The sequence below is a fragment of the Antedon mediterranea genome, chromosome 2, assembly GCF_964355755.1.
Source record: "Antedon mediterranea chromosome 2, ecAntMedi1.1, whole genome shotgun sequence".
In the NCBI taxonomy this organism is placed as follows: domain Eukaryota; kingdom Metazoa; phylum Echinodermata; class Crinoidea; order Comatulida; family Antedonidae; genus Antedon; species Antedon mediterranea.
This window is the reverse complement of record NC_092671.1, coordinates 26445088-26459138: the sequence shown is the minus strand read 5'-3', so window position 1 is coordinate 26459138 and position 14051 is coordinate 26445088. Positions and strand designations below refer to the sequence as shown.

Below are 14051 nucleotides of genomic sequence, written 5' to 3'. Positions count from 1 at the left end.
AGGGATGAGACTGAGGAAAATCGCAGTTGCAGTTTCGCACCTAAAAGAGAGACTTACAGTACTATACCATCACCGCTGCGCAGCAGGTGAATGACTGACTGACTGACTGTGCATCCTGTGTAGCATGCAACAGTCGTGGTTGATGTGCTTTTATTTTATTTCTATGTTCTTTTTTGCTACCAAAAATATACCCTTCAGAAACAGGTGTTTTGACACCATGTGCACGTACGTTAGAAAATACGCAAAGAAAAGATTAATCATTTTAATGTTGATAAAACTATTAAAATATTTCCTTTTACATAGTTTATTACATTTGTATCACAAACTCGTAGTTATTTTATGGTGGACAATTATAAGTCCAATTCATTTTCGTGGACCGGTCAGCTTCCCTTTATTTTTAGAATGGGCCAGATCGTCAACACAGTTGGGCCGATCGTCGAATGGCCTGATCGTCATAGAATCATAGAAAAAAAATGTAGTAGAGTTGCCTTCTCATTCTAAGGTGCAGGGTTCAATCTTTGTGCCAGGGTTGTAAATCATTAAAAATGTCTACTCAACTTTCTATGCCTCAAATAAGACTTCGGTTATAAGCATGATTACCGGTATACATCCATCTAAAGTCAATATACGGGAAGGAAATAATTAATTTCATCAAAAAACTCTGGAGATATCCACGGCAAGAAGTAAACTTGTCAATCCATGGCGTCAAAGTAATTTAAATGTTTGAAAAAGAGGAACAGACTTTGATGGGAAGTTCTATTGGTAGTAAGTCAGGATTCTAGAAACATTTTCAGACATTGGTATATTAATTATTAATAAAATATTATTTTGGGACATTGGATTGAAAGGAATTTTAGTTTAACCCATTATACCAGAGGTGAATGGGGGTGGCTGAGAGATTCGGGTATTCAATAGAGGAACACATTTTTTAACCAATATTGTTGGCAGTATTTTGGCAGGGCAAAAAATATTCCAGATCATTAATTAAATTAAAGTTTAGTATTAACATTATTATTATGAATGTTTTGACCTTCAGTAATATGATTTTGGAATAGCTAGAGGCAAGCACAATTCTCTTTAAAATATCAAAATGAAATATTTTTCGTTATGTTAGATCGGTATTCCACCTCAAACCTACAGTTACTGTACTACTGTATCACTACAAGATTGAGAGTAAACAGGAAAAGACGTAAATTCGCAAAATGTTCAAATCATACGCAAGATTTGGGATACAGTATTTATGCACTATGTCTATTACTAGCACAAACTAGGTTACTAGGTAAAAGTATATTTCAGTCAACAACAACAGATATACCCTATATTCCTTGGACAACTACTGGGGGAAATTTTATCCCACAATGAAAGATATACTATAGAGCACAGTAGGATATCTGTGTACATATTCATGCCTACTCAATTAAGATAATCAAGTAAAGGATACTTATCTAAAAAAACTGTAACATCCAGTTGCGCAATTGATTAAAATGGGATTTATATACAAAAAATAAATGTACAGTAGGCATAGAGAAATAAGATAACTAAGTTATCAATTGAAATAAAAAAAAAACCCTAAACCTTGAGAGTCAATCAATGAAATAAAAAAAAAGAGATGTATAAATAAACAAGTGGTATTTTGTAACCACAAGGCAGGAAGTTGAATTGGCTAACCAAGACTTTAGAAAGTGTCAGGGGAGAGCTTGGGGTGACACTTCACAAGGACAGCAATAATGCATTATGAAGATAATATAGAAATCAGGAAGAAAATTAAAGGATAAGATATTAATAATTATTACATTTACCGTAAGTAGGATCTCAATCTGTTAGTTTTCTTCAGAGTGTAGTAAAAGAAATATTTACTTTTGTAAGAAAATGTACAGTATACCCCAGAAACATGAAAAATGAAGATTAATGTGATATTCTATTCGGATTCACAAATGAAAATGAAAAATATGTATTTATTATCATTACAAAAATAATAATATTTGCCGCTGTATCTACTGTATCTTTTATAAATACCTATCATTTTTGTGATATAAAAAATGTTGGTTTCATTGTTCGCATTTTTTCGAGTTTACTGTGATTTTTTTTTTATCATAAAGATATTTATTTTTAAAAAATGACAAAATACGAAAACGAAAAAAAAATACCACTCTGTGATCTCAAACAATAATTCTTGATTTGTTTGACAAAAGCCCCTTTCACACAGAGCTGTAAGACGGTAATATTGCGGTAATTCGCGAACGCCGGCTTATGTGTGAAAGGGTAAAAACACCTTAATTATTTAATGTAAGCCTAGGTACTAGTTAGCATAGTTTAGGAACATCCTCCGGTGCGCGCGCCTGGTGCTAGCTCATAACAGCTTCTGATAATTAAATTCGCGTCTATTTGTAGGCCTAATAGATTTTGTTTCTATAGATCGGGCAGTTATTAGCTCAGAGTGGTGTTGGGCAAAAATATAGGTTTTATGCGTCGTAAATAAAAACCAATAAAACTAAACGACGGACACAAAACAACATCAAACATGTGCGCGCATGGCATGTTTTGTCGGCGGTGACCTCTATTTTATGAAGACAGTATTAATCTTTAAATATTGCGCCTTTTCACTGTGGCCTTTCACACAGAAAACGGTAAAATTACCGTAATATTACCTTCTGTGTGAATGGGTCTAGACCGGCAATAACGCCGGCTTGCTTACCGCAATATTGCCGAAATTCTGTGTGAAAAGGCCTAAAGTAAAGTAAAGTACAAATTTGAGTGCTAGGCTGTGACAAGGCCTAAATCAGATATGGTAGGTTTGCCTAACACAAGGCCCACGCATCCTAACAAACAGTAGCAGTCTAGTCAGGATGCCAAGTAAATAGCCTAGGGATGCAAGAATATTGATGAAGTACAGAAATATCAATAAAACATATTTGTTTTTAGAAAGTTAACTTCAATTTCCAGTTCACTTTTATAAATATAATTACAATTCACAAGTGAAATAATATTATTGTGATTATTTCTACTGTACAAGCTATGTTCAGATTCATGGTAATTTGTAATAATCCATAACTCTGTACATAGGTCTATTTTAAATTATTTATTCAACTATTAAGTTTCTAATAAATGTTATCCTATAAAGTAAAGACGTTACCTGTACCCTCATGAAGAGAATTTTTAAGAACCATTGTGCATTACTTTTATCTGCGTAAATTGTTTGAAGCCTCTAATCAACCAATTTAATTTCCATAATAAAATCATTTAGTTTAAATACTAAGCCATAGGTAATCCTAAAACTAGATCCTACTTTTTATTCAAAGCCCCAAACATTTCATAATTTATTAAGGGCCTGTTTCTATTGAGCAGAGAACGGTTTTATCATTCTGTTCAAGAACAGTTTTTTCTTGCCAGCAGAAATGGGTACTCATAAAAAACCCCAAAAAAAAAAACACGGTTTCAAAAACCCCAATTAATTCTGACCTCGATCGCGAAGAAACGTTCTGAAACAGGTTTCCTTGGAGCAATTTTCAGCTGCAACACAATTGCAGTCTCAATTTGACCCCAAAAACTAAACTCTGCACTAGGACGATTGCTGCCAACTCGCAGTCGAAAAAAACCCAGTGCGAACTTTTTTATTTCTCTGTGGTACACATTTTAATTTTAACTAAAAATGTGGACGAGTTTAATTTGACGATATCTTCATCATCAGTATTTTCAATTGTAGCATTAACAACGTAAATATATTCATATTTAATTTCAAATTTAAAGAACCGCGAATGAGCCAGTCAGTGAAAAAAGTAAGCATGACCAACTCCCAATCGCCCTTGCGCCAAACAAACTGAGATGCGGGTAATAATGCATCGACATTCATAACGAATGCACATGGACGGAACTGCAACGCAATCTTTATTTATAAACAACTTCCGAAACAGGTTTCCAAGAAAACGGTTCTTTTTTTATTTGAAACAGTCCCTAAGTATTACTGTATGAGAAACGTGTAGGTGGTATTTTGTCAACTACTATTAAATGTTTCACCCTACAGTATGTCACAATAAAATTCAATAACAATTGTAATTGGTTAATAATACACAAAGCAAACACATTGATGGTTAATCTAATACTGTATTCTGAGACATTAGGGCATAGAACTAGAACTCGTTGGCATAAACTCAAAAAGTTTTTACCCTTTGATCATAAAATATTGTCATATAATTCATTGTTTCAAGCCATTATTTAAGGTTCAATGGACTAAAACCAGAATATTATAATTAGAACATCTGTCTTTGAATAAATCACTACTCAGCAGGGTAGATGACATACCCTGTAAAGGGTACATAATCACTACTCAGGGTAGATGACATACCCTGTAAAGGGTACATAATCACTACTCAGGGTAGATGACATACCCTGTAAAGGGTACATAATCAAAACTTTAACTATGAAATAGTTTGTGTGACCTATAGGAAGTTAACACAAGATGATGTCAGACACTTGTAATCAGGGATGGATGTTTTACTGTAGGTTCCATTTCAACCTGCATTAACCCAACACTTTTGGACTCTCAGGCCCTGTTTCTGCTGCCAAGAAAATACCGTATCTATACCGTATTTTTTGGGCAGCAGAAACTACACTCATAAAAAAATACTGTATTTTGTATACCGTATTTTCCCCACCAAAATTTGTGAATAAAATACGGTATTACAAATTTATACCAGTATTTTTTGTACCCTTTTTCTGCTGCCAATAAAAAATATCGTATTTTTTTAAAACCTGCAACATGAGGTCAACATCTTGTTTTTATTTTCTGTGGCTATCAGCTGTTTTACACACGTGTATAGATATATTTTTTTTTAATGTGGAGCGAAGATGTTACGTTTACTATATAAATCTGTGTGGGGAGGGAGGGTGAGGGTAAGCTAAAATGTCCGGCCAACTAAAAGATAATAAAAGGGACAACCACATTTATAAAGACATTTCTAAACAAGAAATATATCAGGAGTACAGAATAGACTTCCCCGTCTCCAAAGCAAGTAAACTCAAAGCTGAAGAGCCTGCGAAAGCAGTACAACATTGTAAAAGACAATCACTCGTGGAGAGAATGAATTACTTGCCCACCATTACGTTTGGCCCGGATATTGAGAGATGGGGCCATAGCTGTGCTCTCACAACATCTCTATCACTAGGGCTAGGCTGTTGAAAGTGAGGCGTAAAACCTTTATTACAACTTTTAATTATCGACCAAATAAATGAATGGCAATTTGGGTAAAAAGGATGGACTTTAACACGACCACCCAAGAAGTATTGTTAGCAGAAACGTGGTATTAAAAAATACAGTATAAAAAATCCCGTATTTTTATACCGTATTTTAAGTAGTTGCAGCAGAATTAGGCCCTCATTCTCATGTACATCACAAATACTAGCCCTCATCACATTCTGCATTTACTCAATGCACAATTGTATCATTCAATGCACAATTGTATCATTCAATACTAGCCCTCATCACATTCTGCATTTACTCAATGCACAATTGTATCATTCAATGCACAATTGTATCATTCAATACTAGCCCTCATCACATTCTGCATTTACTCAATGCACAATTGTATCATTCAATTCATTAAATTGTTTCTATTCTACAGTAAAATGGAAAAATGTTCTATTTGGTCTCTGTATTATATAGAATGTTCAGTACTGTACGTTATGCTGGTCTCACTGTATAGAACGTTCAGTACTGTACGTTATGCTCGTCTCACTGTATAGAATGTTCAGTACTGTACGTTATGCTGGTCTCACTGTATAGAATGTTCAGTACTGTATGTTATGCTCGTCTCACTGTATAGAATGTTCAGTACTGTATGTTATGCTGGTCTCACTGTATAGAATGTTCAGTACTGTACGTTATGCTGGTCTCACTGTATAGAATGTTCAGTACTGTATGTTATGCTGGTCTCACTGTATAGAATGTTCAGTACTGTATGTTATGCTCGTCTCACTGTATAGAATGTTCAGTACTGTATGTTATGCTGGTCTCACTGTATAGAATGTTCAGTACTGTACGTTATGCTGGTCTCACTGTATAGAATGTTCAGTACTGTATGTTATGCTGGTCTCACTGTATAGAATGTTCAGTACTGTATGTTATGCTGGTCTCACTGTATAGAATGTTCAGTACTGTACGTTATGCTGGTCTCACTGTATAGAATGTTCAGTACTGTACGTTATGCTGGTCTCACTGTATAGAATGTTCAGTACTGTACGTTATGCTGGTCTCACTGTATAGAATGTTCAGTACTGTACGTTATGCTGGTCTCACTGTATAGAATGTTCAGTACTGTACGTTATGCTGGTCTCACTGTATAGAATGTTCAGTACTGTACGTTATGCTGGTCTCGCTGTATAGAATGTTCAGTACTGTACGTTATGCTGGTCTCACTGTATAGAATGTTCAGTACTGTACGTTATGCTGGTCTCACTGTATAGAATGTTCAGTACTGTACGTTATGCTGGTCTCGCTGTATAGAATGTTCAGTACTGTACGTTATGCTGGTCTCACTGTATAGAATGTTCAGTACTGTACGTTATGCTGGTCTCACTGTATAGAATGTTCAGTACTGTACGTTATGCTGGTCTCACTGTATAGAATGTTCAGTACTGTACGTTATGCTAATTTCATACCAAATCGTAACCAATCTTCTTCTCCAACATAAAATGCTTCAAACAATAAATTCCTTTTTTTTTTGGACTACTTGTGCTGTTAATCCTGAGGATGATCTAAGCATATGGATCTAAACTTTGAGAAGCCAGAATCCGGGATGTATGGGGGAAAATGTAGTACTTCCTTTATTTTCTGAATGTGGTTATAGCAGATGTATACATGATTGAATGGGATGTTTGTGGTTTATCAAGTGTTAGTTTGATAACCTAATCTAATATATTCTAATTAGATTAAAATTAAATAATTCCTTCCTTCCTTCCAACTTCCAATATAGACAATATCAATCACTCTTTACCTGCAAATAACTAGCTTATTCCATATTTTCATCCAAGACTGGAAAAATTACTTATTTCTCCATAAAAAAAACTAATTGGTTAACTCAATCACTTTAATAAAAAATCCCTATTTTCTGGCAAATTGTGAAAAAGATATGGTTATAAAAACCCAAATTGATTGCGGTCTCAATTGACAAAATAAGTTTTAAAAATTAGGTCTTTAGAGCAATTTGTATCTATGCAGCAAAATCAGTCTCAATTTGACCTCACACAGAAGGTCAGTGATTGATGCAAACATTTGACTAAGGGCCTGTTCAGACCTACGGAGTTATGCTTTCGTATTGTACGCGGCGTACAAGTCCATAGGTCTGAACCAGGAAAAGATTAGTGGAAGCCACCTCGTACGACACCGATATTTCGTACGCTACGAAAGCTCAAGGTATGAGTTTAGTGGACGTCGCTTACAATACGAAAGTCACGCATCGATGAATATGACCTAGGTTAGATATCTAGCCAATCAAATTACAATATTCGCCACATCACATCGTGACATGTGCTCCTCATCGTATAGCCAAGCTGATCCATTTGTTGTGATCGGTGAACGTGCGAAAAAATCATACCTTTTGTTTGTTGTTACACTATACAGTATTATTATTATTAATATTATTATATTAATTAATTTAAAATGTCATCGAAGCGTGCGCATTGGCGAGAAACCGAAGTAAAATACCTTATTTCATTGTGGGGAAGCCCTGAGTTTAGAGATCGGTTGGAAGTGAAAAACTGGCGTAAAAGCACCGGCAACAAGATGTCTGTGTTCAACGAGATGGCGGACACGTTAGCAGATGGGCCATCCTCATAAAGAAGGATTTAATATCCAAACGAAATTGAAGGGGTCGTCGTATAAAGCGGCGAAAGACCGAGTAAATAAATCTGGAGCCGGTGCAAGTACGGGATTTGAACATTTTTCTGCCATAAATGATATTTTAGGTCATAGACCAAATATAAACCCAAACCCCAAAACGATCGGCTGGTTGGTATGCCTGACAACCCATCGATAATGCCGAGCCCAAGTGTTCGGTCTAGGCCTGCAACTCCTACCCCAACCACTACTACTTTTAATAACAACGAAGGTAGGTCTATAAGTGCGTTAGAGTTTGGTTAATCGCCAGCGAGTGACATCATATCCGTTTGTAACGCAACTTCGTTGCAATGAATCTGAACACTTTGCTCTTACGACGCTCATTAAAATATGACCTTGGCTGTGATACGAAAGCATAACTCCGTAGGTCTGAACATACCCTAATTCTCAATCCAGCCAGTTTGTTTTCAGGCTGTCTATTTCCCCTAGTATTTTTCAATCAGGAACTCTCATTTAGATTGAGCAGACTCTGAGCAGTCCAACTAGATCATGATGTTACTATCAAATGTACAGTACTGTAGCATATCATAAGCATTATTAAACCATTAACACAGGGACAGGCTTGATTAAAAGGTTCACAAGTGAAAGCAAATTATCCACAAACTGCTTATTGTAAGATTACTACTTCTGGAATGTTTACAGAAACCACAGAACCAATTCTTTAATTCCTTCCTGAACTATTAAAATAATGAACTGGTTGTTTATACATCAATTTCCATCCAAAGTCATAAGGTGAACAAGGTGAGTAGCTGATGGGTGATACTGATAGTATGCATAGTAACTGGGTGAGTCACATAATATAATTCCAAATTAGGCCCAAAAAAATTACTGCCAGTCTGTGATTTTTCTAATAATTTATTTTTCAAACATCAAAATAGGAGATATTTCCAGATTACTGTGTCAGTATTTCCAGTGGGTTTCCAAAACAAAATTCTTCTGTTTCACTATTAAAGTACAGTATTATACAGATAGTACTATTATCAATTATTCATTAAAAAACTATTTAATTTAAATAACCAATTTATGAAAAACTGTAGATAAGATGTACATTGAATTAAGGTGGGAAATGATGGCAGACATTGATAAAAGAAAGAAGTCTAGAAGCTTAGCGCTATAGGAAAAATTACGAAAAGATTCAAGAATATAATTTTAATAAAAATGATATTATTTTTATTGTTAATTGTAAAGTTGTTACAATCAACAAACACAGTATGTACTGTAAATACTCTTAAACACCTCAAACCAGCAGTTGGTCAGTAAAGGTCAAGTGAATGGTCATTCAGATTAACTTTCTCAATAGTTACTCAATCCTCTTAACTTGGACATGGCCAGAGGGCTCTAATTCTTGGTAAGATTATAGATGATACAGATAGTATCCATTAGTGGAATTTGAAATTGAACATTTAAATTACTTATTAAATCTAAAATACAAGTTTGATATTGTCACCTGTCTTAAGATATCAACAATATTAAATACTGTTCTGTTAAATTCCTAAGCTAAGGTTAATCTTAATACTTTAATTTTGATTGATTAAAAATAAGAGAAAAGAGAACAAAACTAGTGAATATTAAAAATAAACTTAAACAGTACTTCTAATGTATTAGTAAGAAAACAAATTGTTAATACGGATATTTCTTACCATACAGTACACACTTCATTTTAATTTAACATACCTTATAACATCCAAATAGTAGTGACATGGTATTGCCTCAAATCTCTGAATGAAAATGGCTATTATAGCCGAGGAGACTAACTCAACTATACAACAGTTGACTATCTTGAAGGAGCAGAACTCATAACATATAGTACTGTAGATGTATCATCACTAGGATAGGGGAAGACTGTATTAAAGACTGTCAAATCATCACCCAGATAACAAGAATACTTAAGTATATGTTTCAACAGATGAATATGATACAATCTTGGCAGTTATTTTCCTTGAAATGTCAAATTAAAGCAAATACGAATCAGCGCTGAATGTTCTGCGAGCAAAAATCACTTGGCTTCTCACAATGAAAATGTGAAATTATATCTAAAGCTGACAAAGACAAATAATTATGGATATTGGATCATTCCTTAAAGCTCTAGGTAATCATATCCTGAAACTAGTAGTAAATACTGTACATTTACTTGTCAGAAGTTTTACAACTAGAACTGTCTTTCCAACTTTCTGCATTTATCATGTGGAACAGCAGAAGTAAAGATATCCACAAAAGTACAAATTAAATTCACTATTTCAGCTACATACAAAGTATCAATAATAAATCCAATGTATAAGATACTGTTAGTATTAAATTCCCAAAACAAACAAAAAACAAGAGAACTGACTGCTGTGACATCAACACAAAATAAGATCCAAAGATGAACACAATGAAAGTACTATTCTGCTTTTTTTTTTAATCACAGAAAAAGTCTTTGTTTTTAAAAACCAGCAATATACAAGTCATCAAACTGGAATTTACAATAAATTTTAGAGAAAATAAATCAAAATCACAAACTTTCTATTATCCAATCAGAAAATAGGAATACAGGTCACCTGACATTGACAATGATTCAATAGGATTATAAAATACTTTGCTTGTCAGCAAGGTAGAAATAGTAGCCTGGTTACTATGCCGACTTCCACCTGATTAAACTAACCAGCATGACTTTTTCTACTCCCAATTGAAATATCCAATAGTGTTGTTTTATAGGATTTTGTTCTTAGACAAATTCTTCCTGTTGAAAATTGCTACTACTCTCTAATTTAATGATGTTAAAAGTGTCACTCTCTTGCTATTTTCAATATCAATAAGAGGATAATTCATAAAGAATTATAAATTAAATGCATTGTTTGTGGTGTATACTATAACTTACAAGCATCATCATATTTTTTAGGAGCCTTTCCTGGAATAGATAACACAACATACTACAACTCAACTAAGCCTAACCCTATTACAATAGAGTAGTTAGCTAGGCATTTATTTTACAATTCCCAATAAAAACAGTATAGAACACTATCTCAACAAGAAATACAGGATAAAATTCAATGAAAAGCACCTTACCCATATGCTGCGAGCTGATGTATTCCACATTCTTAAACCTTTAACCTACAGTAGTCCAATCAGTTTGAATTTGATCCTAGTATTGGACGTCATGCATTAGAGAATAATTACTAATTTTTAACATTCTCTGGCTGACAAAAGAACAGTACCAATGTCAAGATGGATACCAGCCTTGTGCAACAAACAACTTCTGCTCTATAAAATGTCATTCTATTGGTATTAATATTATTAAAATGTTACGCCAGATCAGAGGTACAAGTGCAATGTGGGCTCCAACTCACTTCATGAGACACTTTGATCGTTCACAGATGTACTGTAGAAAAGGCTTAGCTGTAACATGAACTTGGCCATGTGACCAGATAAGCTCATAGGGTATTCTTTATAAATTTTTGGTTTATGAAACATGAAACAACACAAAGAAAAACCATGACAAGTATGTCAAAACAAATAAATTTGATATCTCAAATATACATCTGAGCCAGACATTGTATTTTAAATTTAAAAACAAATATGCAGGGTACAATTACAATGGTGGTTCCATACAAAAGTATCTATTGAACATACTGTAATTAAAGACAAAGGTTGAATTTTAAAACTAGTTTCAATTAAATAATGATTATACATAGCAGAAACAGAACAACCCTGAATTAAAAATTTGTTAAATTAAAAAAAAATTAATTAACTGGATAAAAAAAATATAGAGCAAATTGTGTAACACCGAAAGATAAAACATAATTGTTGCTGAAAAGTATTATTATAATATCATATTCTTTCCTTGCATTTTTGACACATTTAGAATGTCAAAAAACTTCAGACTAATTAGATTAAATTAATTTTATTTAGTCAAGGACATATTATGCTACATACAGTAGTTTGATATTTATGTTCAAGTTTTACTACACTTAGCCAAGTTGTTTAAATTATATTGTAATTCAGCTGTCAACAAATTTGTGTAAAAAGTTTCAATATTGGATGAATTAATCAGCAGTCATTGATTAACAAATCCAATGTCTTAAATAATTTGAGGTATTTCATATTTTGAATTTAGTGCCAAATTTTATTCTTAAAACTGTTGAGTAAGTACAAAAGTACTGAAATAATTAGTATGTAGTATAAATAAGGCTCTACTACCAAACCTGTTTGGTTAAACAAAGGCAAAATATGTGTGGGTGACACTGATGAAAATCGGCATAATTGTAATGTATGTATGTATTGCAATGTTGGCGTATGTGTGCAGTAAATGGGCATTCACAATGCAATAAACACACAAGGCTGTGACAATGTATTGCAATGTTGGCGTATGTGTGCAGTAAATGGGCATTCACAATGCAATAAACACACAAGGCTGTGACAATGTATTGCAATGTTGGCGTATGTGTGCAGTAAATGGGCATTCACAATGCAATAAACACACAAGGCTGTGACAATGTATTGCAATGTTGGCGTATGTGTGCAGTAAATGGGCATTCACAATGCAATAAACACACAAGGCTGTGACAATGTATTGCAATGTTGGCGTATGTGTGCAGTAAATGGGCATTCACAATGCAATAAACACACAAGGCTGTGACAATGTATTGCAATGTTGGCGTATGTGTGCAGTAAATGGGCATTCACAATGCAATAAACACACAAGGCTGTGACAATGTATTGCAATGTTGGCGTATGTGTGCAGTAAATGGGCATTCACAATGCAATAAACACACAAGGCTGTGACAATGTATTGCAATGTTGGCGTATGTGTGCAGTAAATGGGCATTCACATGCAATAAACACACAAGGCTGTGACAATGTATTGCAATGTTGGCGTATGTGTGCAGTAAATGGGCATTCACAATGCACTATGCCGCATAATTTACAAAGTTTATCAGATTTTAGCGACACTACCGTCCACTTTCTATAAAGGTTATGCAATAAAGTTGCAAATGTAAAAAGCTAATCTTTACAGTATGCTTTGTACTATAGAGGGTGGTGCTAATCTTTACAGTATGCTTTGTACTCTATAGAGGGTGGTGCTAATTTTTACAGTATGCTTTGTACTATAGAGGGTGGTGCTAATCTTTACAGTATGTTTGTACTATAGAGGGTGGTGGTAATCTTTACAGTATGCTTTGTACTATAGAGGGTGGTGCTAATCTTTACAGTATGCTTTGTACTATAGAGGGTGGTGCTAATCTTTACAGTATGCCTTGTACTATAGAGGGTGGTGCTAATCTTTACAGTATGCTTTGTACTATAGAGGGTGGTGGTAATCTTTACAGTATGCTTTGTACTATAGAGGGTGGTGGTAATCTTTACAGTATGCTTTGTACTATAGAGGGTGGTGGTAATCTTTACAGTATGCTTTGTACTATAGAGGGTGGTGGTAATCTTTACAGTATGCTTTGTACTATAGAGGGTGGTGGTAATCTTTACAGTATGCTTTGTACTATAGAGGGTGGTGGTAATCTTTACAGTATGCTTTGTACTATAGAGGGTGGTGGTAATCTTTACAGTATGCTTTGTACTATAGAGGGTGGTGCTAATCTTTACAGTATGCTTTGTACTATAGAGGGTGGTGCTAATCTTTACAGTATGCTTTGTACTATAGAGGGTGGTGCTAATCTGTACAGTATGCTTTGTACTATAGAGGGTGGTGGTAATCTTTACAGTATGCTTTGTACTATAGAGGGTGGTGCTAATCTTTACAGTATGCTTTGTACTATAGAGGGTGGTGGTAATCTTTACAGTATGCTTTGTACTATAGAGGGTGGTGGTAATCTTTACAGTATGCTTTGTACTATAGAGGGTGGTGGTAATCTTTACAGTATGCTTTGTACTATAGAGGGTGGTGCTAATCTTTACAGTATGCTTTGTACTATAGAGGGTGGTGCTAATCTTTACAGTATGCTTTGTACTATAGAGGGTGGTGCTAATCTTTACAGTATGCTTTGTACTCTAGAGGGTGGTGCTAATCTTTACAGTATGCTTTGTACTCTATAGAGGGTGGTGCTAATCTTTACAGTATGCTTTGTACTCTATAGAGGGTGGTGCTAATCTTTACAGTATGCTTTGTACTATAGAGGGTGGTGGTAATCTTTACAGTATGCTTTGTACTATAGAGGGTGGTGCTAAT

The 14051-nt window shown here is 34.4% G+C and overlaps 1 protein-coding gene across 5 annotated transcripts in view; it reads right to left on the bottom strand.

The window, feature by feature from the left end:
• LOC140040802 (uncharacterized) overlaps nt 1–14051 on the bottom strand; it is a 190795-nt gene that overhangs the window by 128919 nt on the left and 47825 nt on the right. The window contains exon 1 of one of the 5 annotated variants that reach the window (XM_072087016.1): nt 10937–11112. The exons of 3 other annotated variants lie outside the window; for them this stretch is intronic. In XM_072087016.1, the coding sequence (XP_071943117.1) occupies nt 10937–10966 (30 nt within the window). In that variant the 5' untranslated portion in view covers nt 10967–11112. Of the gene's footprint in view, nt 1–9565; nt 9599–10936; nt 11113–14051 lie in introns of those variants that run through there. One more of the 5 variants, XM_072087017.1, reaches the window with a different exon arrangement.